Raw genomic sequence first — 27,461 nt, 5'->3', positions numbered from 1 at the left:
CAAACAATCAAAGACAGAGTAGCAGACTTAATCAACTTCCACCATTTGTTCATCCCAGAAAAATACCAGTGTTTAGGATCAGCCTGACCACCAGTTGAGAGGAAAGATTTCTTTCTTTTTTTTTCAAGTGAAATCTTCAATCTACACACAAACAGTAAAAAGAGAAAATTTTACCTCTGCATTTCAAACTTGTGATAAAAGACTGCTGAATTGGTTGACACCACTTCAGTATTGCAGATCCTGCATCCAAGATAAGCTACAGTGCTTCAGAAGTAAGAAAATATGATATTTTCTGAAAAATTTGAAAATAATTTGTTGACACTCTACAGTTTCAACCAGGCTGAGTCAACCAGTCTTAGATGAGCAGAGAGAAAGGGCACCTAATCCTGCTTTCATGAGATAGGGAGTGGAGAAGTAAGAGATTCCCCTCCTAATTTGCTATCAAGTCATTCCTAATGGACATGTTGTTCTGTCAAAGTAGAGTCATCATTGTCCTACGAGACCAGAGGGCTGGTCTCTCATTAAAGAGAGACACCTGGTGGTGGGTTCACATGAGGACCACTTGTGCAGACTCCTTTACAACATAAGTATTCTCTTTGGCTTTTGCTTTGGGCACCTTGCCATCTGTTCAACTCACTCCTCCTCCTCCTCTGTCAACAATTTAAAAACAACCATTTTCCAGCCCCTTTCATTTCTGAAGAAGTTATATTGGATTCAAAATGTCAACTTTATTTTTACCACCAGACCTGCTGAGTTTCTCCAGCATTTTCTATTTTTGCTTTGGATTGCCAGCATCTACAGGATTTTGGTTTTATTTCATTTACAACATGGTGTACTGCAGAGTGATATCAGCTGAGCAAGTACAGAAGTACATTTATCTTAATTGTAATGTTTGCTTCCATTAGATGGGCACGGTGTGACTAAACCTTAACTGATCCATCCTAAATGTGCAAATAAACCCACAACGGTTTAGTTCTGTTTCTCAGAGTTTGGCATCCAATCCCAGCATGTCCACATTTAGGCTGCTTTGTGACACAGATGAGTAATTCCACAGGAGTGTACAGTACAGTTCCTTTATAACTACATGAAAGAAAACTCAGGCACTGTTATCTACAGCATAAGTGAAGTAGCATCAACAACTGACAGAGTAATTGTGCAGTCTAATTGAACTCCATCAGAAGCCTGAGTCCCTCAGCAATTCCACCCCTCCCCCTTAATTTTATAAAAAACCCACTTCTATTTAAAAATGTTTTTGTTAACACTGCAAGATGGATCAGAACCACGTAATTGGCGGTTTAATAATATTAATTAGATCTCTTGACTAAATTCCCATGACTTGTGATTCTTGAACACTGGACACAAAGATTTGACATTTTACATAGACCAGATGCTTACACTATGTTCAGTTACCTGTTCCTGCGAATATGAAATATTTACCAGATCCTTTCCTGAACTACTAAGTTTCTTAACGCAGCATTTCACAAAATGTGCCTTCCAACATTGACAAAATCAAAGGCGACTGATGCCAACATTGCATGCCAATTTCCCACAACAGCTGCATTTACCACGAAGGGCTCTCTCCTTCTCAAACTCTCCCTTCATCTGAGGCATGGTGACCCTCAGGTTAAACCACTCCTAATCATCCCTTTCTGTAATGAGAGAGCAGCCCTATGGGACTATGGCATTAATGTTTTACTGCAGATGCTGGAAATTTGAAATAAACATAGAAAATATTGGAAATGAACTTATTTGAAAAACTTTACAGGCTGTTTCAAAAGGAAATGGAAAGCAACAAGAAGCACAGAGCTCTGATGTGTTAATGAAGTTTAATTTTAATATTAAACTAAAAGAATTTTAAATATGTTAAAGACTTGTGTATAACTATGCACATGGGACCCTTCAAAGTGCAGTCTTGATTTGCTTAGCAACTGCTATGCTTCAGCACCCTGGTAATGCATCGAGGAAATTGTAAAATAGTAATGAGCGAAACCTGTTACAAATGAAAATCAACGAAATGCATGAAAATTATTGTGTAAGAATCATTCGCCTTCAAAAATGTATGAAGGACTTGACCACTTCACCAATTTTGCAATGGAATGTACAATTTTGCCAGAAGTCTTTAGGCCATCAAAAATATCACATTGCAACCTTAGACTCTAGCTTAATGTAATAAAATGCACACAGAATGATACAGTCATGGGTACCTTATTCCCAAGACAAGGTCATCTTTTGAGGGAATTTATAGCACTTGCTGAAATTTTGCCAATGTGATTTTGTTTACATTCACATCTGGTTCAATGCAGAAAACCTAGAAACATCGAAGGAATAGGAAAAAAAATGTCATGTAAATAAGGAAATGTTCCAATTGCATTATCATCTGAAAAACTCACCTGCAATTTTGTGCTATAGGGCTGTGGTTGAATCATTTTAGCCCAGAATTATAACAGTACAATTATTATGAATTTATGTTTAAAACAAAAAATAATAACTGTGACACCTGCCTTAATGAAAATATTAGGAGGAAGAGGACCCTGCTGGCCTAAACTGTATTTTAAAAATGAATTGCACAGTTAACACTAATCAATTTCTCTCATCTGAAAAGTCTCAATCACAGAGAACGGCGAAAATAGTCAGTGAAGCCTTTTCTTGAAGGGAGGGTCCATCGAAAGGTCCAGCAACTGTAAAATGTTTCTCAAATAAATCTGCAGAGTTTCAACAAACCATTAGATCATTTTGTCTTCCTGTCACTATAACAGATCCTCCTCATTGTGTGCTGTAGTTACGCTCTTCATTCTTTCCTCTTTCATCCCAGGAGTGTCTTTTTGATGTTCGTACCCAGTCTCTGTCCAAGTTACAACATGATATTGTTGTTCTCCTATTTTGTCTTTTTTTTAGTGCAAGAGATTACAGCACACAAAATATTAGATGTCAAGGCAGAAACATTTCACTCTTAAATGAATGACCTCAAGGCAAGAAATAAGCAGATTTTTATACTTCCTGTTGTCCTGTTTCATGGGCACTGTAACATCGCCTTATTTAAATGAGCTTTACTGAAAGAAATGTATTTACTGAGTTGCTGCTGACCTTATCAGACAGAACATGGGGTTAGGGTAAAGTTTGAAAAGTGGTGAGGAGTCAGTTCTTAATGTTCTAAATATTGTAGCTTGGTGATTTGGGATCTTATGTCAGCTGATGTACTTAATTATGGCAACTTTCCAGTGATCTTTTAGGCTTAGTTTTTTTTCCCTTCCCACTATTACTTTAACTGTGTCTGGGGTGGCACGTGGCTTAGTGGTTAACACTGCTGCCTCAGAGGACTAGGGACCCAGGTTCAATTCCACCCTCAGGGTGTTCAGGGGTTATAGGGGAATGGGTTTGGGTGAAACGCTCTGAGGGTCGGTGTGGCCTTCTAGGGAATTTATGCTTAGGAAGGGACTGCACTTCATCTTTTCCTCCTCCTCCTCCCAGTTTCCCATCGGCCAGTACCTCAGGGATGTGTGTGTGTGTGTGTGTGTGTGACTGAACACACCCATGTTCAAAACAGATCATGTCACATGAAGAACTAAATGAGACAAATATAGTGTTGGCATCCAGCTACATGGATCAATGAGAAAGGCTTCCGGGAACTGGTTGATGTGAGATCTGTACAAACATTCCACCAGCTGTGCATGAGTCCCACTGTTTCCAGTGGCCAGATACTCATTATTTCAGTGGAGAAGGGCCTGAAAGAGCCATAGAGTCGTGCAGCGTCTGAACAGGCCCTTCGGCCCAACCCATGCTGACCAGATGTCCTAGATTAGTATATTCCCATTTGCCAGCATTTGGCCCATTATCCCTCTAAACCCTCCCTATTCACGTACGCATCCAGTTGCCTTTTAAATGTTGTAATTGTACCAGCTCCCACCACTTCCTCTGGCAGCTTATACCATGCATGTGCCACCCTCTGTGTGGGAATGTTGCCCCTTCAGTCCCTTCTAAATCTTTTCCCTCTCATCTTAAATCTATGCCCTTTAGTTTTAGACTCCCCTACCCTGGCTTTTTGCCCTATCTATACTCCTCATTACCTTATAAACTTCTATGAAGTCATCCCTCAGTGTTGGACACACGAGGGAAAATTGATTACAGTCCCATTGTACTCTGAGGTAGCCTTTTTCACTGTCCATTTTTGGTGCTGTCTGCAGACATGCTAGCCATGCCCCCATTGTTCACATCCAAATTACTTATATAAATGATAAAAGGCAGTGGACCAACACTGATTGTTGCAGCATACTGCTGGTCACTGCTTGTGTAGGAGATCCTGCAGACTCTGAACACATTGCCTGGAAAATTAAAGGTTCCCCTTATCAATTTTTCTATGCCTGGAGTCTTTCAAAGTACTCCTTTTCAGTCTGAGAACTCAGAGGGTTCCAATGAAATTAAATACGTTCTTCCTCATGAAAAGTCACACTATTAAATATATAGTTTGACTGTTGAGTAACTATTCAAGTTACCCCATACTTATCTCACTAACCCCAAATGTGCTTTACTCCAGACTATTTAGCTGACACACCCAGGATCCACAGCCCTCCTCTCCTGCTCCAAACTTGACTTCCCTACATTCCTGACTTGCCATCAACTCCTGGGACCTGATCTCTCTGCAGATCTGACTCCTCTACACTCCTGGGATACACCGTCTTTCGCTTCCCGTGCTCAGGACCCGATCTGTCTCCACCTCCCCTGGGATTTAGCCCCTTTGGCCCGCTTGGATCCTTCTGCATCTGCCCACCGTAGTACCTGCCCATCTGGCACCTGCCCCATGGTATTTGCATACAGCCTACCCGGCACTCTAACCTCACGGTAATGTGTGTGCCATTTGACAGCAACTGTCAAAGTGTCAGTGGTTTTGGAAAATACAACAGCTGACTGCTGTGAAAAGAGAGTGTGGTTTGCCATCCTCTGCCAGTTCTGCATGGCAAGAGGAGTCTCAGAACAGAAGTAGGACTCCATATTTCTGAAGGAACCCTGGTCAGAACCATATTGCAGGAAATTGCCACTCCTTGGAAAATCTAGCCAATTAAAATACTTACAACTATACCGTCTTCTGATGACGTGACTTTCCTGCATCTCCCTACTTGCTCAACTGAATGATAAAGCCCATTTCCCACATGTAGCTCACACACCAGCTTAGAAAATAAGTTCCAAATGAACTGGGCATATCAGAAACAAATAAATGGTCCACTGCAATCAAGTGAAGGTTCAGAGAGCGCTAGCTAGCATTTGATGAATTCAAGTACTCACTAAGACATTTCAGGGAGAACAGTTGAAATTTTTATCCTAAGGACATGCAGGATTCAAAATTAAATAAAAATATGTGCGTAGATCTCATTACTGGGAACCAGATCCTTCTCATATCCTTTCATTGCTTTTGTTTGCAAATTAGATTTCCTAATGTATCAGTTCACATGTCACACATGTGCTGAATACAATCTCATGTGCACTGGTAAGTAGCAGTGTACTAAACAACCAGTGATTGTTCAAAACGAAATGTTTATCAGTTGATACTATGTCAGAACTGCAGTATGCATCCTGAATGAGCCATAATAAGGAAAACAATTAATATGCGGAATTGGATGTAGGCACTGCTGCGTACCTAAGACACTGGATGGTATAACCACACGTCTCCAGGTGTGGATATACATAACAGCTCAAAAATACAAACATGTTGCAAAATTACGGCTGTACAGTACTTTGGTTTGGCCACTTTTGGAACATAAGTGTCGGAGGCTGAGATAGAGGTTTGTAAAGTCATGAGGGGCATGGATAGGGTAAATAGTCAAGCTGTTTTCTCTGGTGTGGGGGAGTCCAAAAATAGAAGGCATAGGTTTTAAGTGAGAGAGGAAAGATATAAAAGGGACCTAAGGGGCAATTTTGTCACACAGAGGGTGTTGCATATGTGGAATGAGCTGCCAGAGAAAGTAGTGGAGGCTAGTACAGTTAAAAGGCATCTGGGTAGGTATATAAGTAGGAAGGATTTAGAGGAATATCGGCTAAATGCTGGCAAATGGGACTAGATTAATGTAGGATATCTGGTCAACATGGACAAATTGGACCGAAGGGTCTGTTTCTGTGAAATATGTCTCTATGACTCTATAAAAATTTAAAACGCTCTGAAGTAAATTCAAAACATACAACCCATTAAACATAACCTCTGCTTTTAAAATAATATAAGCTGCTATTCCGAAAGCCACTTTATTAAAATAAATTGGATTTGATAAACCACAAAATTACAGCATAATTATGGACAGGAAGACCATTTAACTTTTCTTTCTTCATTCACACAATGTGGGTATCACGGGCTAAGCCAACATTTATTGTTGATCCTTAATTGCCAAGGGAGCAGTCAAGTGTCAACCACCTTGCTTGCATCTGGAGTCATGTATAGTCCAGGTCAGGCATCTCCCTTCCCTAAAGGGCATTGGTGAGCCAGATGTTTTGTTTCTCCCAACAATTAGCAATGGTTTCATGATTGTCATTGGAGAGCTAATTCCAAATTTATATCAAAATCAAATTTGGCCATTCGCTGAGGTGTGATTGATACTTGGGTCCCCAGACCAATACTGACGTCTCTGAATTAATAATCTGGGGATGGTGTCACTAGGCCATTGCCTCTTCACATTATTGACAACGTTAACTAAGTGAAATGGAAATTTTTGTCTGATTCAATGCAAATACCAGAAACTCAAAAGGAGTGTGCATAAAACCTGTTCAACCTGATAACTACTCTGGAGTGCTTTTATTTTAAGTTTTAATTTAAACAGGAAGATTAATGAAGGGCCTAGGCCCGAAATGTCAGCTTTTCTGCTCCTAAGATGCTGCTTGGCCTGCTGTGTTCATCCAGCTCCACACTTTGTTAATGCCTATGACAGAAATTTGGAGTAATTGCAATAAATTGGCAAGGTGGTCAAAAACTACACATGAGCTAACAATACAAGAAATCATAATTACTCATTCAGATAAGGCCAGATAAAATTTGTCAACCTTCATGGAGCAGTGAGGAAAAGAGTCACTGTAAGATATGGAACACTGCCCATGGTTAACAAGTATTTCTGTTTATGCTATTTGACCATAGTTAAACTGCTTTAAGAGCAGTGATAATGACTGCCTAAGTTCTAGTGTATGCTATTGCAAATTTAGAGAAAATTTAAATAACGCTGCAGTAGACACTGTAGAACTGAGAAATTTTTAAGATATATCTGGCCTTATTCTATTTCTTGTGATCAGTACTAACCAGTTTCTTCTAAACCATAGTCTGATTACTCTTGAGCTGTTTATTGGTTTACTTACTATCCTTGAAAGATGTGAAGAAAAATGTAAAAGTCACTTAGCTGCAGATTGTATCTTGTTTTGTGTAAATACCAAAAATTTGGTCAACTTTGTGCTTCTAAATGTTTTGATATTAAAAGCTAATGCATCATCTCTAATGTATAAAAATGCGTTTCATTAATGGTCTGCAAACCTGATGTAGCAACAATTTGTTCATATCTTGCAAGCCAGAACTGAGCTGTTCTATTTAAAAATCAGAAGTATTGTCCAAGTTTTGACTTGTTGCCGGTTCTGGAGCACTTTCTGAATGAAAATCCTCTGTTGACAGATGGAATGGAATGCTGTTTGTTTCCATGTTTTCTGATAATCTGTTTCTAACTATCCCACAGCTGCTCACTGCGAATGGTGCAGGATTTATGAGCAAATTCATGGTATGCTGCTGACTGCTGAGAGAATTGACCTTCAACTTGTAATTTCTGTTTGCTTGATGCCATAATTGAAGCTTTAATGGTGTCTCCTGTTGTTTACAGCCATTTGCGTTGCCTTTGGAAGGAAATGTAAATGTTGAGGTTTAGTTGGTAATCATCTAAAGTGGCTTACCTAATTAAATTAATCTGTGCAAAAGATACAGGTGAAGTAAAGATAAAGTAATAAGCCTGCAAGTGACCAGCAAACTCTTTCTGCTAAAACTGTACAAGGCACTAGTTGGTACGCTGCTGGAAAACTGTGAAGTTTTGAGGCACCTCTATAAGGAAAGACATACTGGCATTGGAGACAGCCCAGAGAAGGTTCACTAGGCTAATACAGGGTATGGAGAGACTGTACTGTGAGGAAAAGTTGAATACATTGAGCCTGTACTCATTTGAATTTAGAAGAATGATAGGCAGCCTTATTGAAACACAAAAGATTCCTATAGAACTTAAGCGGGTAGGTGCGCAGAAGTTATTTTTCCTTGTGGGAGTATCTAGGATCAGAAGGCCCTCAAAAGAAGGGGATTCTAAGTCAGAAATGAGGAAGAATTTCTTCTCAGAGGGTAATGAGCTATGAAATTCTTTATTGCTGAAGTTGGGTCGTTAAATTTATGCAAGGCTGACATAGACGTATGTAAATATTTGTTATATTACACTAATGTTGCAAACTTATGCTGTACTGAGAGAAATATTGCTGAAAGCGATGATACCACTAGGCCATAACCTCCCTGAGAGTGTTGAAAATTTGTCAGCTGAAAACAAATTTTAAGGGCACACCAGTCCACTCTGTTCACTGTTAATTTACAAAGTGATCCACTTCATAATTCTGACTTACCTTCATTGATAAGTATAACAGTGTGAGGAAAATAACAACCTTTAAAGCATAATTTCTCACACGAACATTTATGTATTCAAATATAAATGTCAACGTGAAAGGAGTAAATTAGCTATATTGGTCAGCAACAACAGTTCCCCTAAGAGCATTTAAACAGTTGCAACTTGCCAAAATTGTAGTGTCGTAGCAAGGTAAATGTTTTTGGTTTTTGTTAGTAGGTGTGCTAGGAAGCTTGAACCCACTTTGAGAAAGAGATAAATGTCTGTTTCCTGTAGCTTATTATGACTTACTCTGTGGTAATTACGAAATGCAGCTCAGTAGTGATATAACAGCTTGTATTGGTGGTGCTATGCATTTCTATTCTCAGAGTAAACTGCTGGCCGCTCCCTCCATCAACTGAGAATTTATGCATGGCATCAGGCCATTTGAAATCTTGGTGTCCTCTGAATCCCCAAAAAGAATGGGTGGAAGTTTCTTCATTTGAGATTACGTGTGGAGGCAGGCATAAAAGTGATAGGAACCTTTGTTTGGGGGTTGTTTGGAAGTGTGTTCCCATGTTATTATGTTCTTCTCAGCTTATTACATAATAGTGGGAACATTGGTGCAAAGAAACAACTTACTAATGGAGGAACTGAAGAAGTGGGTACTTTGCAGAGCTGGGTCAAGGAAGTCTAGATCACCGTGTACTTGCCTCATCTGTATATTTGGTTCTGGAAACATGTTTCCCATTTTTGCCCAGCAAGATTCTGCCAGTGAATATAATTCCAAAGGGCAGAGCTGTTAATTCATATTTATGATAGGCTAATAAATACAAAACGAGTTACTGACCATGAATGTTGGGGACCTGAAAGTATGAGAACTTAATTGTAAAACTTGAACTTGCTGACCAAATAAGATCAGCCACCTTCCTTTCTGCAAGAGTCAGTCACGCCTGGATAGATATGTCCAAAATATCTGCCCCTCCTTCAATCTCTCCACCACTAGGACTCCATGCTGATTTAGTCATCTTGAGTTCATTTGCACCAACACTCTTCCTTATGCCTTCATCATTTTTGAACAACACAATTACATCAGGTCTCTGACAAAGTTCATCGCACTAACCCATTATTCTCAACAACACTGGGCTCTCAACATGATTTATTGAAGAAACCTCTCCCTCAGCTTCAGACTTATTTAGATATTACCATACCTTATTTCTGCAACTACTCCACCCTAATATCTCCTGCTGTACCTTTTCGTTTATTGACATTGCACATTTATAAAATCTCCACTCCACTTTCTTCACCAATTGTAAGATCTTCTTCACCATGTAACTTCTCACGCTTCATTTTTCTCCTGTTTCAGAAACATTCTCCAACCCATCTTTTTGACTCAGTTTTTGGTCAATCTTTGTAAATTCCCATGGGCCGACCACTAACACAATATTTTCTTGCTTTTCATCCTACTCATACTCACCCTTAGAATAGTCTGTTTTATGAGTTGCTTCAAAGACTTTACTCCTTATCTTAGGACAACTCTGGACATAGCATTGTTTGCAGTAGAGTCATAGAGTTGTACAGCATGGAAACACACCCTTATCCATGCCAACCAGATATCCTAAATTAATCTAGTCCAATTTGCCAGAATTTGGCCCATATCCCTCTATTCATGTACACATCCAGACACCTTTAAATGTTGTAATTGTATCAGCTTCTACCACTTCCTCTGGAACTACATATTAACTTTGTGGGTCTACCTACAGCGCATGGACTGCAGTGATTCAAGAAGGCAGTTTACTCAAGGCACAACTAGGGATGGGCAATAAATGCTGTCCCAGCCTGCGTCATCCATGTACCACAAGTGAATTAAAAAAGAAACTATTTCCCATGGACTTTTAGGACTCATTCGTTGTTGGCTACCGTCTCAAATATACATTTTTGTTTGATTTGGAAATCTATTAAATGTACAATTCCTTTCAAAATATCTTTCAACCACTCTATTTTTATATGGTAGCCATGATTAGAGCCTCCTTACACTCTGAGTTTCAGTAATCATGGAATCTTACATTCTCCATATCACAGCAGAGCTGCTGACATGTCCTGTTTGTTACCTAAAAAGGATTGTCTCTCTAAAAAAATTTTGTGGCAGCAACCATGTTTACAAAAAGTGAGTCATTGCTTCAAGATTGAAGACCTGTTAAAACCAAAAGTCTGTCCATTAGCAAGATTTCTGTTCAATATAATTATTTAAATGGGAGTGCAAACTCCAGAATTTCTAGATTGAATTTCTTTGGCCTTTTATAATCTTTCAAACTCCTAGATAAGTTCTTCCATGGATTGATTGCCATGTTGTTAAATTTCTCAAATTTTGACTAGGCCTTGGTGATTTCCAACATCCTTTTAGTAAATTAAACCCATAATTGTATCAGAATATAAAATCCTACTTTGATATTTAGGTCTGTTACATTCTATTGGAAAAAAAAACTTTATTTCTAATTTTACTCCTTCCTGGTAAGGATAAAGCTAAAGCCATACCTTGCTTGTCTTCTGCATCAGGTGAGATTTGAACCTGGTGATCCTACTGGCTTGAAGGTAGGAACACTGCCACTGCACCATGAGAACCCAAAATTTACAAGTTGATAGTCAACTTTGATTGGCCATCAACTCTTGATGTGGAGCTTGAACCTAGAGATTCTGGCTTACAGCCAAGAATGGAACCACTGCACCACATGACCTTTGTGAATTTTTAAATTTATCCATTGAGACAGTTCTAAGGCAGGTGGGAATTGAACACAGACCTTCTCATAAGAGGTGGGATTATTGCCCTTTCACCACCTGATTCTTCCACGAATGCAGCTCTTAAATATACAAACCCAATGAGCATTGCTTATTCTCAGTCAACTCGGGACTTCACCTGTTTGAGCTTTAGTCTGCATTTCTAAGTGAAAACCTGCATTTCCAGCCCTGACATGCTTGGGTACCTGAAGAGTCACAAATAGTGCTGATCGTCGTGCAAACATTAGTGAATGTCCCCATTTCTGACCATGTTTTGGGGGGAAGTTATCAATGAAGCAGCTGACCTGCAAACGCAAGTTACACCATAATTCCTTAATTCTGCACCACTTTGCTTATCAGCAGTACTTGATTTAGCATGGCAGACCAAAGGCTAGCTACCAGGCAACAATGATTATCCACTTTTAGTGTATCTGGCTCAGAACCAATGCACAAAGGAAGACCAAGCCTCCAAGGAGGGGAATGCATCCTCAAGGTTCTACAGACTGTACCAAAAACAACAAAGTGTAGAGCTGGATGAACACAGCAGGCCAAGCAGCATCCCAGGAGCACAAAAGCTGACGTTTCGGGCCTAGACCCTTCATCAGATTTTTCAGCTTTTGTGCTCCTGTGATGTTGCTTGGCCTGCTGTGTTCATCCAGCTCTATACTTTGTTGTCTCGGATTCTCCAGCATCTGCAGTTCCCATTATCCCTGTACCAAAAACAAAGTTGCTGGAAAAGCTCAGCAGGTCTGGCAGCATCTGTGGAGGAGAAAACAGAGTTAACATTTCGGGTCCGGTGACCCTTCCTCAGAAATGATGGTGGCTGGGAAAATGTCAGTTTATATGCAGAAATATATGCAGTTTACATACAGACTGTACCATTCTGGTCAAGCTCTCTGGTACTCAGCTGAGTTGGGATCGATCATTGTGACATAATGCTGGAACAACCTTTGTCACCCGAGGTGGAAGGTGCTAAAGAACGTTTTTAGTTGTTACTTTCCCTTCCTCCACTGATCATTTTGATGTCAGTTCTCGGGAACAAAAGGTGAATGAGTAGCACAAGAGTTGGGGATGGGAGAGAAGGAAGTAAGAAGTGCATGTTCACACCCACTTCACCTTCTCATTCAAAACACATTAAAGGATGAGGTAGAAGTGCAGTAAGAGGAGGAGGGTAAGGTATGCCTATACTCCTATCATTATCTTTCTCACTGCAATGAATGACCACAGGTTCAACAATACCCTTCACCTTAAAGAAAAAACAAAAGAATTGTGGATGCTGTAAATCAGGAACAAAAACAGAAGTTGCATTTCAAGTCTCTTCTGCAGGTTTCGCAGCATCTGTGAAGAAAAAAGTCAGAGTTAACGTTTTAGGTCTGGTGGTCTTTCCTCAGATCTGAACCTTGGTGGCTAGCAGTGTCTCCTCCATGAGGATTAAAAGATACAGACACTTGACTGTGCAGCTCTTTCCTGTTGTTTGCTAACATGTACTACCTTTTGCAAGAGAGAGGGAAATACTTCATTGAATGTGTTGCTATATGTCTTGTTGTGGTTCTCCTGGTTGGATAGTTTCCAGTTTGTGGTGGGTGTGAAGTTGCAACAGTGCTAAGTCTTGTGAGTGCAAAGGAATGTGATGCTTGAGACCTGATTCATTGATATTGTTCAAAAACAAAAGTCATTGGAAAAGCTCCGCAGGCCTGACAGCATCTGTGAAGAAAAATGAGATTTCATGTTTCAGGTCCAGTGGCTCTTCCTCAGAATACATATTGTTATGGGTGAGTGATGGAGGTGTGGTGAATTGAGCCACGGTGAGCCTCTTGGTCCAGATTGTAAAATATGCCATGAGCAGTTGAACTTGAAAGTCTTCACAGCGCACACAAGGCCGTTAAATTCTTTCAACACTGCATTCACATTTGAGAAGTATGCACCTGAGGTGGAAGTCCCTCCGGGCACTTCCCACTGCCTCCTGAGCCTGTACCCGGAGGGTCCTTCGGCAACCACTACAACCCCGTCATGGACACAGGATATCTGTCCATCCTTCCACCAACACTTCCACAAACCATGTTGGAAAAACTGTTTGTGCTCAGCCACAATTCACACTTTTGCTGGATAAAGGCACTTCTGAGACAATTCCAGTCACTTTTCCAGCCACGCAGTAGCTCCCTTTCAGAGGTGTAGGCGTCCTGTAAGTAATCCTAGGCTTTTGTGAGGTTGGGCTCCCAGCCGCAGCTGCCTGCAGTGCAGACAGTAAGCTGTGCACAGCAGTCATTAACGCAGCAAGTGACATAAATTTGACATACTTCCCGCACCACAGTAAACTGTTAGGGGTGAGAAGCACTTTGGGAACCCTGTGCCCGTTTTTGGAGTTTGTACAATATATTTTCACCAACAGCAAAATCTTTCTGTCATTTTGAGCTATTGTTTGCAGAGCTGGAGACTCTATGACCAGAGCCACAAAACGTTGCTCTACTTAGCGCCAGGTCTGCAGCATAAATTTTTGATTCCCCAGTTGATGTACAAGATTACATCATGAGATAATGGCATCGTTTAGTGTGCAGAGTACTCAATTGCAAGATATTGATCCAGATTTTCCCATTTCCATACAGTTGAAAACTGGATGCACTGTGAAAGATGTACATTAGGGTCCCTTGGAAGTCCTGAAACACTGACTGCACAGTAATTGCCTAGAAAGTTTAAACTTCAGATAAACAATTGTTTTCTCTAGAACTATCTGAAAAGGTCTAAAACTCCGAGCTAGAGTCACACAATTCAAAGGGTTCTAACTTACTTAACTTGACACCTACCCAGGAAAAGTTAGGGAAATTAAAAACCTGTTCCAACTTCTTGGTGACTATGAACTGCACCCCTATATTCCTCTACAATCCAACCACCCTCCCCTGATCCGACATACCCCTCCACCCCAACTCATCCTTAAACTGCCACCCACTTCTTTGTAGCTGGACTTACCCACCTGCCACCCATTTGCCACCTTAGTCTCCTACCCACCTACCTGCCGTCTTACTCCCCACCCCCCCCTTCATTTATCTTAACTCCATGCCAACGCTCCAGACCTTAAACCCCAGTATATTGCAGCTACTGCCTTGCCCTCCAGTACTGTTCCTACAGCTGGAAGGTGTTCCTGGACAGGAAAGCTTTGGGTTTCACGAGGCACAGATCAGACCAGAAATATAGAGCTCTGAGATAGGGGAAGTGAAAAGAGCAAAGCTACAATCTGACTATGATCACTATTCCTCGAAATATTGGGCCAAAATGTGATATTTTAATGGATTGAAAAACCGTTACTTTTCTCTGCACTGAAGAATACTCAACCTTATCTTGTGGAGCTCAATTGAGATAACTCGGGGGGAAATAAATGTTTTTAACACCAAAGGAATAAAAGTAAGAGGTTTCTCAAAATAAATATGTACACGGATCACACTTATTAATCTGCACCCTTGTTCCATATCAGTCCATATGTAGCTTACTGTTAAATGTTGCAAAACATAATTGGGAAATAAGACATTATTGCAATGTATCTTTATATGCTAATCTGTAATTTCAAAAATATTTTCTCACCTATCAAGTGTGTGGCAAAGATCTAGAGATGAAGTAAACATATAATAAAATGAGATTGCAGTTATTTGTGTGCAGTGTGGTTTGCATTGCTTAAGAGCACTTTGGTTCAGCACTCCTAAAACTAGTCACACTTCCTCCTGTTCTAAGAACAGAATATTGTGTTTTAAGTCTCTTCTGTGGGTCTAGCTGTAAAAGTGTGAGCTGTGTTAAATCAACAGTAACATAAGCAAAAACGGTTTCATTACAGCACTCATGGTGAACCAACATCACTACTAGCCTCCATTGTGAAGCTTGTACAATGATTGAGAGTCAAGCAAATGCACCAAGACAGGCAGTGAATATTCCCCAGGAGACAGTAGAAACTGCAGATGCTGGAGAATCTGAGATAACAAGGTGTAGAGCTGGATGAACACAGCAGGCCAAGCAGCATCAGAGGAGCAGGAAAGCTGACGTTTCAGGCCTAGATCCTTCTTCAGAAAAGACGAAGGGTCTAGGCCCAAAATGTCAGCTTTCCTGCTCCTCTGATGCTGCTTGGCCTGCTGTGTTCATCCAGCTCTACACCTTGTTATCTCATTATTCCCCAGGAATTGGCTACAGCATCAACTCCGAGGTGACTTCTGCTTTATTATCCTTTTTATCAGTTATAGCTCGATAGTGGAGCCTGGGTCACTGTCAAAATTGAAATGGGCTTATTTTGATGTTGTTCTTTGCTGTGCAATATCCTGTCCAAGAACAGTATTTTAAAATCACTTGTCCCTGGGATGTGAACAATGCTGGCTAGGCCAGAATATGTTGACCATTTCTGGCTACCCTGGAGAAGGTGGTGATGAACTGTCTTCTTAAATCACTGTGGCCCAGATTTACTGTTAGAAAGAGAATACCAGGATTTTGACCCAGCAATACTGAAGGAATAGCAACATACTGCTATCCCAGTACCTACTGCCCTTCTACTTCAAAGTGGGAGCGGCGTGGCTTTAGAAGTTGCTGCTAAAGCTGTTTAATGGAAATAATAATTATCTTTCCTTCATTTTTCAACCAATGTGTCTTTTCTTATTAAAACATTTCCTAAATCTGCTAAAAGTACAGTTACTTTTCTAATAGCTTGAGGAAAGCAAACTCCTTATCCCTGTGCTGTTCAGTAGAGCTGGGATTGGACCTCACCCTCTGTTGTTTTCTAGATATTTTAATCAACCTGGTCAGAGGCATTCTGACACACCTCTGGAGCAGAACGGACTTAACCCCAAGCCTCCTGGCCAAGAATAGAATTGAATGGAATAGCCTTTATTGTCATCTGCAGTGGAATAAATGCAGTGAAACGTTTGTAATGTTGTCTCTTGGTGCCATGTTAAGTACAGAGTACTGAGGTACAGCTATTTTAAGGGTTATCACTGTATTGAAATAGTAAAAAAAAGATTAACATGGGAAAGCAGAGATTAGAAAAAGGCCAGAATGAAAATAAAATGTTACTATATAGGTTCTGGTCCTTTTCCAACATGAATCCGTGCCTGCCAGGCTTCAGAACATGAGGCCACACTGCCTCCACGCGCTGGTCTCCATCCACCACTCGCTGTGCTGCCACTCTGGGACCGGGCCCGTGCTCGCCCCGCTCCCGCCCCGGGACCGGGCCCGTGCTCGCCCCGCTCCCGCTCCGGGACCGAGCCCGCGCTCGCCCCGCTCCCGCTCCGAGACTAGGACCATGTGTTTTGCTGCTGCACCCGCTCTGGCTGTGATTCGATCTGCTCTCTGGTCCAGGAGTTGAGGTAGGGACCCTACCACAATGCCACATGAGCCTCTGTTGTGTAAGATCTTGGGTTGTCCCTGCTACTCATATCTACTGCTGCTCACTTATGCTGGGTATCTCACTCCTCTGTGTCACTAGTTTTCCCATGGAGAGAGCTACAGACAGTTGAGAAGGATAAATTTCTTCTCAGTAGAATTGTCTTGATGTAATGTTTTGCTGTGTTCTGTTGTCTACTCGTTACGCACAATGACTATTCAACTTCTAAGCAAGAGTTGCACAGTTAGCAGGTCCAAGCTGGTTGTTCCTTGATATATTCTGTGCATACAAGACTGACCATTAAATTTCCTTTGGCTTCATCTTTGGTTTTGAAAGACAAGAAGTCAGAAAATTGTGAAGCTTAACACATTCATGATGATAATTGCTCTATCTCAGATTCTTAAGTGCTTCAACAAGATAATTTCAAAAGAGTTGAGTATTTATTGGTCCTCTAGCCAAACTGAAATAGTTTAATATTAGAAAAAAGATCTTATATCTGTGCTGTAGAACATTCCAAAGTGCTTTGCTGCCAACAAATTTCAGCAAACAGTTTAAACACAGGCCAACCTGACAAATAGAAAAGGACGAAATGATTCTCTAATGTCATTGCGAGGGGCAACACAGAGAAGATATATGAAGAAGTTCTAAAGAAGTCATACCAGTCTTGAAAAGTTGACACTGTTTCTGCCTTCACAGATGCTCCCAGAGTCTTGCTGAGTTTCTCCACCGTACTCTGAATTTGTTTCACATTTCCAACATCTGCAGTATTTTGCTTTTGTATGGGGACGTTGCCAGGAATAGAGAATGTTAGCTGTGAGGAGAATTAGATAAAGTGGGGTTATTTCCTTTGGAACAGGGGGTTCTGAGGGAAAATTCACTTGAACTGTTTGAGGGACCTAGATAAACTGGATCGAGGTCTCAGTTTCCCATAGAGTAGACTGAATAAATTTAACGTAAGTGGCAGAAGTATTAGCAGGAAATTGAGAAATATACTCTGAAAGAAATCAAATGGTGCTTCTTGTTTCGTTATACAACCAGCGAGTAATTTTCTGATGTAAAAGTGCCCGAAGACATAAAATATGACGTATTTCATTCAATATCATTTTTAACATTGCAATGAAAAGCAACTAGCTGTTTGGGATTCGACAAAGCAATTAACAGAGTCCTGATGTAGCTAATTCAAGCATAAAGGAAAATTGGCCATTTCTGCATTCAAATTGCACCTATAATCTATAAAAATCATAAATAAATTGCAGTTGCAGTAACAATTAATTAACAATGCAACATTTAGGGCATATCGTTCCAACATATAGTCATCTCGTAGCTCTTACTTTGTTTTAGGTGGACCAACTTAGCATTGTAGTGAACCAGCCAGAGAACCTGGAAATTCACAAGTCAGCTCATTATATACCAATTCTTTTGATCTATTAATGGGATGTGGGCTTTGCTACCTGGACCATCATTTAATGTCCAACCGATATTGCCCTGGAGAAAGTCACAGTGAACTACATTCTTGAATGTCACGGGGCAATGGTTAGATTATTTCTTGTTGGAGATGGCCATTGCCTCATATTTGTGTAGCTCAAATATGATTTGCTGCTTGATATTGTCCAGGCATTTGGACATGGACTACTTCAGTATTGTGTTTGATGCTGAATGAACATGGTGCAGTCATTGGTGGACATCCCCACTTAAGATCTTATGATAGAGAGTACGTCTCAAATGAACTTACATTGAATCTTCTGTACAATGAAGCTCTTGGGAATTCTGGTGAGTGAGCATCCTGCAGACACATTAGCAGATCAGCAATTTATCAGTGTCAGAATAGGTGCAAAACCCAGTAAGTATTGGAAGTAGCAATTTTCTAGCAGCCATTGTAAAATTAGTTAGAACACATAGACTATAATGGATTGTCTCAAATGTGAAAATAATTACAATTCTATCTAAATATACATAAAAATAATTGTAAACTTTTCAGCCTTTCTCTGTAGAGAGATATTCTATCATAAGAAGCAACTGTGAACTTTTAATCAAAAGTCTTCATCTTTCAAAGGAATGTTTACAAGCTAAAGTTCTCTAAGTTCAGGGAAGATTATGGGTTTTGTAATTTGGGAAAGCTGAGAGAAAATGTGTTAGAGTGTCATTTCATTCGGATTCATGTTATGTCACAACTTAGCATTAACACTTCAGGCCATACCACATTTGTTTCTAAGGTATTAACATTCCTGTTTTCTAAATGGTGAGAGGATGCTTGTGATCTGTCCTTTACAAAGATACTAAAAGTAACCTACATAGATAGAACATAGAACATAGAACAGTACAGCACAGAACAGGCCCTTCAGCCCACAATGTTGTGCCGACCATTGATCCTCATGTATGCACCCTCAAATTTCTGTGACCATATACATGTCCAGCAGTCTCTTAAATGACCCCAATGACCTTGCTTCCACAACTGCTGCTGGCAACGCATTCCATGCTCTCACAACTCTCTGCGTAAAGAACCTGCCTCTGACATCCCCTCTATACTTTCCTGTACCTTAAAAGTGCATCCTGTTGTATGGCTGTTTAATAGTTGTAAAGTAACCACAAGAAATGGGCTTGTACACACAAAAATTGGTTGTGCATGTATATGTAGATTCAAGTACGTTGCCTGCCCCAGTATGTCTCATGTCGGAAAATCTGTTGCTTGAACAGGAGGCCAGTAAATGAGAAAACTGAAGTGGCTGTACATACTCCTGGCAGGTATACCCCTTCATAAAATGTTAATAAAGTGATATAAGAGAAGGAATATGTCACAAACTGTTATGATTTTTAATGCTTTCATCACCACCTGTTAATTTCCTGTAGATTAACTCAGACACCGATAAAGCACCTTCCATAATGTTGCATATCTTGAAAAGCTGAAGTGAAGAAATTCATGGTTAACACAACATTTATTGAGCTATTTTTGCTGTAGACTTTCCAATATGATTAAAAACTGAAAGGACTTCGGATGCTGTACTCCAGGAACAGTAGGATTTTCAACTTGATTATTTGGCCAAGTACTTTTTTCTAATTATCAATTGGACCTCTTGGGTGTTCACAACGTAGTATGGGAGGCTCAATATTTTTACATTAATTTCTCTGGTATGTGAAACCATAAACCAGATATTCCTGACCGTGAGATGATTGCATTGCTCATGCTTAACCATTTGCTGCCTCTGTTGTTGTGCTTTCTTTCTTGCAAAGTCCAAAAGTCATTGTTGTGCATTTGGGATTGCAAGACCTCTCCCTGCCCTTTACATGTATTGTTATCATAGGAAAGCAAAAAAAAAAAGAAAAGCTTTGAATTGAAATATGCTTGGTTTATTCAACACAGGTTGAGTTTGATGGGAATGAAGACTCTGTCTTTTTTGCTGATGGCCAACGTCGAATCGATTTTGTGTTGGTTTACGAGGAGGAGCACAGAAAACCGGGAGACAAAAAGAGAATGAGATCAATTCTAAGCAGAAAGGTATTATCTGTTAATGCATTAGATATTTTCCTTCGGATTCAGATGCAGGATGATTCTAATTTTCCTCGATTCTTTAGTGAATAGTGATGTGGAGAGTTGGAATAGTTCTTGCATAAACAGCATTGTTCGTCAACCTCTTTACTGCAGTTTATGACAGTTTCTGCCCCTGCTTAAATCTGAATGCAGCCTCCTGTACTTCCTCATTTTTAGAGTGACTCACCATAAGAAAAAATAGCTGCCATTCTGATAGGAAGATCTGCTATTTCTTTACATTTAATGCCATCCTGGTGCTGTAAGATTTGAAGATTGATGTGAGAATTGATCAATAAAAAATTGGACTTGAGCACTTCCAAAAAAAACACAAGATAATTGGGAAGAGTCGGCATGGTTTTAGAAACATCAAAAATAGGAGCAGGAGTAGGCATTTGGCCTTTCAAATCTGCTCCACCATTCAAAATGATCATGGCTGATCATCCAACTTTATACCCGTTTCCACTTTCTCCCCATATCCTTTGGGTTCCTTTAGCCCCAAGAACTATATCTAACTCCTCCTTGAAAATATTTAATGCTTTGGCTTCAACTACTTTCTGTGGAAAAGAATTCCATAAGCTTATAACTTTGGGTGTAGAAGTTTATCTTCATCTTAGTCCAGTTGGGGTACCCCCCATTCTTAGATCGCAACCCCTGGTTCTGGACTGCTTTGTAATCAGGAACATCCTGTTAGAATTTTATCGATCTCTATGAGATCACCCCACATTCTCCTAAACCAGCCCCGATCTAGTGTCTCCTCATGTATCAATCTTGCTATCCCAGGAATCAATCTGGTAAATGCTTTGCTGCATTCCCTCAGTAGCCAGAACTTACCTCCTAAGAACTGAACTGCATACAATATTCCAGTTGTGGTCTCACCAAGGCCCTGTATAACTGCAGCAAGACATCCCTGCTCCTGTATTCCAATCCTCTTGAAATGAAGGCCAACATACAATTTGCCTCCTTCATAGACAGCTGCAGCTGCACCCAGATCTCATCGCATCTTCTCCTTTTCCAAATCTCTATCACAATTTAGATAAAAATCTGTCTTCCTCTTTTTGCTACCAAAGTGGGTAATATCACATTTACCCACATTACATTTCATCTGATATGCATTTGCCTGCTCACTGTACATATCCAGATCACATTTACAGCGTCTCTACATCCTTCTCACAGTTCGCCCTCCCACCCACTTTGTATCATCTAAAAACTTGGGAGATATTACATTTAGTTTCCTCATCTGAATGATGAATGTAAATTGTGGACAACTGGGCTCCAATCTGTGATCTCTGCAGTACCACACTAGTCATTGCCTGCCACTTGGAAAAGTACTTTTTTTAAACCCCCTATCTGCCATCCAATTCCCTATCCATGTCTGTACACCACCTTCCACCTCATGCACTTTAATTTTAATTGCTAACCTCTTAAGTGGGATCTTACTGAAAACATTCTGTAAGTGCGGTGGTATTAGATCTTTTATAATGGTCTCCAGCATTTCCCCAATTACCGATGTCGGGCTAACTAATCTATAATTCCCTGTTTTCACTTTACCTCCTTTTTTAAAATCGTGGGGTTACATTAACTACTCACCAATCTATATGAACTGATCTGGAGTCTATAAATTCTTGTAAAATGACATATCTATGCATCCACTATGTCTACAGCCATTTCCTTATGTGCTCTAGGATGTAGTTTTTCAGGCACTGAGGATTTATTTGCCTTTAATCCCATCAATATTCCCAACATCATTTCCGTACTAATACTGATTTCCTTCACTTAAGACCAAAAGATACGGGAGCAGCATAATGCCACTTGACCCATTGAATCTGCTCCACCATTCAATCATGGCTGATAGATTTTCTCAATTCTGTTCTCCTGCCTTCACGCAGTAACCCTGATTCCCTTACTGATCAGAAACCTATCTATCTCTGTCTCTTGTATTCTAGCTCTTTTGAAATGATTGCTAAATTGCATTTGCTTCCTAACTGCCAACTGAGCCTGCATGTTAACCTTAAGAGAATCCTAAACTAGCACTCCCAAGTCCTTTTGTGCTTCAGATTTCTGCAGCCTTTCCCCGTTTAGAAAATAGTTTATGTCTCTATTCTTCTGACCAAGGTGCGTAAAAAACACTTTCCCAAATTTTTTTCCATCTGCCACTTTGCCCATTCTACTGGCCTGTCCAAAACCTTCTGCTTTCTTAACATTGCCTGTGCCTCCAACTATCTTTGTGTTATCTGCAAACATAGCAGCAGTGCTCTAAATTCCTTCATCCAGATCATGAATATATGAGGTGAATAGTTGAGGTCGCAGCACTGAACAGAAATCCACTAGTCACTGACTGTTTCCAATCTCTTTCTCTGTAAACCATTCATTTCCCAACATTTTTGGGATGTTATTTGTGTCTTCTTTTGTGAAAACAAAATTGAAATATGTACTTGAGAGATAATGGGAACTGCAGATGCTGGAGAATCCAAGGCAACAAAATGTGAGGCTGGATGAACACAGCAGGCCCAGCAGCATCTCAGGAGCACAAAAGCTGACATTTCAGGCCTAGACCCTTCATCAGAGAGCTGTATGTACTTAATTGGTTTGCCATCACTTTCTCCCCCATTAAAGCTTCCCCTATTTCTGATTGTAAAGGACCTACATTTGTCTTCACTAAATTTTTTCTCTTCACATACCTACAGTAGCTCTTCATAAGAGTTTGCACGTTTCCCACAAGTTTACTCTTATACTGTATTTCCCTCCACTGTCGTCTTTGCTGAAATCTAAATTGCTGCCAATTCTCAGATCTGCTGAGTTTTGTTGGCCAATTTTTATGGCTGTTCCTTGGATCCAATGCAGTTCCTAATTTCCTTTATTAGTCATGGTCAGGTTACCTTTCCTGTTTGATTTTTGTGCCACTCAGGAATGACCAATCGGTGCAATTTTTAAAAAATGCTTCCATTTATTATGGTTCCTTACCTTGTTTTAACGACTTTGGCAGAGGCCTGTTCCCCTGAACCAGGCTCAGCGATGAGATGGCTTCCTGAGGCCCAGAACAGTGGTGTACACCTGGCACCTGGTGGGGTCATCTCTGGGTGTGACGGTCTTGACCTGGCATGGTGGTCTTGACCTAGCATGGAGGTCTTCGATGCCTTTGGGGTATTCCAGCAGTCTAGTGTGGAGGTATCATCTCAGCCCTGTTTTCCAGCATATACCAAACCCGTGAAGTTCTTTCTTTGTCTTCTTACTGATGATTTCTGTCATTAATTTAGGTGTCATGGTATGATGAATTATAAAACTTAAAAGTACACAGTAATAAATTACTCTTCCACAATTGCCCTTGAATTCTCTGATTTTTCTTATTTCCCATTCTGTCTTTTTATTTTGCCATGTTTCCCTCTTTTCTATCTCTCTCTACATGTAGACCTATTCCTCTTCTCCCATGCAGCAGAGCCAATTGTGCTGCTACAAATTTTGTTATTGCTACTTTCCTCTGGGAGATTATGCTCCCTTGCAGAGTCCAAAACTGTTTTGCAGGGGACTCATGCCCTGCATCCCTAGTCCCCTTACAGTGCTTGTTGGCTATCTAGACCCTTGCTGACTCTGTGGTCTAAACGTGTGGAGTGACCACTTCTTTTAACATACTATCCACTAGTCTCTTAGCCCCATTGGCTCTCCAGCTCAGAAACTTGGGTTTCTAGGAGCAACAGCTAGAGACACTTCCTGCACACATTCTGGTCCTGGGCATTGGAAGAGTATCAAGTATTAGGAGTGACTGCACTAAAAGCATCTGAAAGTTCATTCTTCAGCACAGGACAATATATTCTTATTTTCAATTTCTTTGCTCAGGTTTGTGTGAAGATAGAAATTGAAGGTAGATATTTTAAAGCTGAGCCTAAGTGTGTAGTTCAGTCTGGAATCAGTTAAGAATATTGTCTTTTTTTCTAAAGCTGTCTCTTAAAATTTCTTTATTTGGCATGCAGAGAAAAAGAGCATTCTTTCAAGAAAACTTAATGAAAGAAGGCGTACAGATTGAAGCAACAAAATCGGTGAGTGCATTTTTTGACCTTTATGTACTTTCCATTGATCAGTTAATGTTGTAGAAATCTGGTCAAAGTTATTGTAATCAGACTGTGTGTCATCCAATGTCCAATTTTTAACTTCAAATCTCTTCAATACTGTTCCAAATTCTTGAGGCATAAATTCCTGCAACCAAACAAATATTAGTTCTTCTTAATCATTTTCCTTTAGGAATTTCCTTCTGTTTCTTGTCCGCACCTCAGCTAAAAGCAGCATTGTTCCTGTGGCATAATTTCATGCAATTCATTGTCCTCCACTATCAGGCTTTTCAATCCTCACGTGTAACCTTAAAAGAGTAAATGATAGCACACTGATCTGTCGTGAGGTGCCAAATCCAGAATACATATCCATTCTGCAACACAGGGCATATGGCAATGGCCAACAGTGGGAGAATGGATTAATAGTAGTGGTATCTGGAGCAAAATCTAAGTGCTATGCCATGGAAAGGATCAATTTCACGAACAAACCTTTTATCCTCATAATAGCAAATATTGCAGATCCACCTGGACTGTTTCAGTGTACCAACTGATGTAGCTCAAGCCCACCTTTGTCGCATATTATGCTTCGTGGTCAAGCTAGCTTGTTTTACCCCTGGGGTATTTTTATTTGTGATCAACACTAAATCTCCTACAGCTGTCTATGGACTTCTAAATGCCTCCTCAGTGACATGTTCTCCATTCCATTGATGTGCCTTGTTACTTACCGAATGGGGAGAAACTTGTATTTTTACTCTTTGAAATTGGAATTTATAAGGTCTTTACATTACTTTAGCATGTAAAATGCCTGTTTTCTGTGATTCTAGGATGTCAATGCAAACTTTGTAGTAGATTCCTTCAACAATGATAACGCTACAAGGAAGTAAATGGAAAAAGGCTGAAGATGGATGAGCATGAAGGGAGGTAGAGCATCAGTTCAAGGGACAGCAAAGCATAAGGAGGAAAGCTTTGGGGATCTGAAATGAATTTATTGGAGCAGTAATAATGGAATTGGAAGGCAGAAGGACAATTGTAAATTGAAGCAAAAGAAGTCAAGCAATGAAAAGATATTTGGGGAAGCCTAACAGACACAAAAGAGATTAAACAAAGGAAGGATGGGGAGATCATCAATAAAATTGAAACAGTCTCTATGACTCTGTATAGGTACATGGATAGGAATGATTTGGAGAGATATGGGCCAAATGCAGGCAAATGGGACTAGTTCAGCTTAGGAAACTTCATTAGCATGGACGAGTTGGATCACAGTGTCTATTTCCATGCTGTATGACTCTATGCAGGAACAGAAAAGTACATCATAAATGCCTACCAGAGTTTAAAGTGAAATAGACGGCCCATATTTTGTGGTGTTGTCAGAATTCTGCATAGTTATTCCACTGAAATTGACAGTAACTTCACGAATCCGTGCTGGGAAAGTATAATTTCAGGTATTGCTATCAGTGATTCGGCACTCCTTCAGGGATGCGCTGTTGCAGTGTAACAGGTTTTTAATGGCATTCTAAGTTCATAATTACTGTTAAATAGCCTTGCCGGCCTGAAAAACTAATTCTATTTCTGGAAAATTTCAGACATCTCCATCATTACAAAATCCACATTTTGAAGTAGTGTTTTTAGAATCATTTATAATATTTTATCTCTTAAGTTAAACCATCATTGTCATTTATTTTGCTATCTGAGAAGTACAAAGTGAAGTGATTCAAGGCATTAATCATTCTCGTTTGCAGTCTGAAAATAATTCAGTGTGATTGAGCATTGTGCTGGCTGATATCTGATCATAATGAACAAGGACCAGAAATAGGCCGTTTAGCCCCTTGAGCCTGCTCAGCTAAGCACTGAGCTTATGGGTGATCTATTAGTGTTTCAAATTCTATATTTACCATCTAGACTTTGGTAACCTTTTATCCCATTGCTTAACAACAGTTTATCTACATCCGCCTTATAAATATTCAGTGCCTACGCTGCTTTCTGATTCCAAGAATTATAAAGTTGCACAGCCATATAAGAGAAAAGAATTTTTCTCAAACTCTGTTCTAAAAGAGCAATCCCTAATCTTTAAATAGTGCCTATTAGCCCTGGGCTCCCCAGAAGAGGTTACACCCTTTCCATTTCCACTTTGTCGAGACCATTCAGGATTTTGTGTTTTTCAATCTAGTCACTCCTCACCTTTCTAAACATCTCAGAAACAAGCCCAGTCTGTCCAATCATTCCTCAAATGACACCCATTCATTCCAGATATCAAACCAGTGAATCTTCCCTGAACTGCCTCCACTGTTTCTTAAATTAGGTGATCAGTACTCCACACAGTGTCCCAGATGTAGTGTCATCAGTGCCCTCAATCATAGAACATAGAAAATTACAGCACAGTACAGGCTCTGTGGCCTTCGATGTTGAGCCGACCTGTCATACCAACCTGAAGCCCATCTAACCTACACTATTCCATGTACGTCCATATGCGTGTCCAATGACAACTTAAATGTACCTAAAGTTGGCGAATCTACTACCGTTGCAGGCCAAGCATTCCATTCCCTTACTACTCTCTGAGTAAAGAAACTACTTCTGACATCTGTCCTGTATCTTTCACCCCTCAATTTAAAGCTATGCCCCCTCGTGCTTGCCGTCACCATCCTAGGAAAAAGGCTCTCCCTATCCACCCTATGTAACCCTCTGATTATTTTATATGTTTCAGTTAAGTCACCTCTCAAACTTCTTCTCTCTAACGAAAACAGCCTCAAGTCCCTCAGCCTTTCCTCGTAAGACCTTCCCTCCATACCAGGCAACATCCTGGTAAATCTCCCCTGCACCCTTTCCAAAGCTTCCACATCCTTCTTATAATGCGGTGAGCAGAACTGTACACAATACTCCAAGTGCGGCCACACCAGAGTTTTGTACAGCTGCAGCATAATCACATCTCATCAATTATATTACTGACATAAACATCCTTAATTTGTGTTCATTTCCTCTCATAATAGAGGATGCCGCCTTAATTACTTGCTGTGCAAGTATATTAACTTTTAGTGGCTCGTGCAGTAGAACACTTAGATCTCTCTCTGCACTTCAGAACCTGCAGACATTTTCCATTTAAAAAAACACTTTATTCCTCCTGCCAACATGAACATCACTGCTGCTGAACACCTGGAGATCCCCTTAACCATGTGCCGGATTTAAATTGC

At 40.2% G+C, this 27,461-nt stretch overlaps 1 protein-coding gene across 4 annotated transcripts in view; it reads left to right on the top strand.

The window, feature by feature from the left end:
* The window catches only part of ano6 (anoctamin 6), a 149,680-nt gene that overhangs the window by 46,200 nt on the left and 76,019 nt on the right, over window positions 1-27,461 (top strand). For 2 of the 4 annotated variants that reach the window (XM_048549480.2, XM_048549482.2), the window contains exons 4-6: window positions 7,692-7,733; window positions 20,069-20,203; window positions 24,202-24,267. In XM_048549480.2, the coding sequence (XP_048405437.1) occupies window positions 7,692-7,733; window positions 20,069-20,203; window positions 24,202-24,267 (243 nt within the window). The remainder of the gene's footprint in view (window positions 1-7,691; window positions 7,734-20,068; window positions 20,204-24,201; window positions 24,268-27,461) is intronic. The other 2 variants (XM_048549483.2, XM_048549481.2) reach the window with 1 other exon arrangement.

This window comes from Stegostoma tigrinum, chromosome 18 (genome assembly GCF_030684315.1).
Source record: "Stegostoma tigrinum isolate sSteTig4 chromosome 18, sSteTig4.hap1, whole genome shotgun sequence".
NCBI classification, from domain to species: Eukaryota; Metazoa; Chordata; class Chondrichthyes; order Orectolobiformes; family Stegostomatidae; genus Stegostoma; species Stegostoma tigrinum.
The sequence above is the reverse complement of the archived record's forward strand: the minus strand, read 5'-3'. Positions and strand labels throughout refer to the sequence as shown.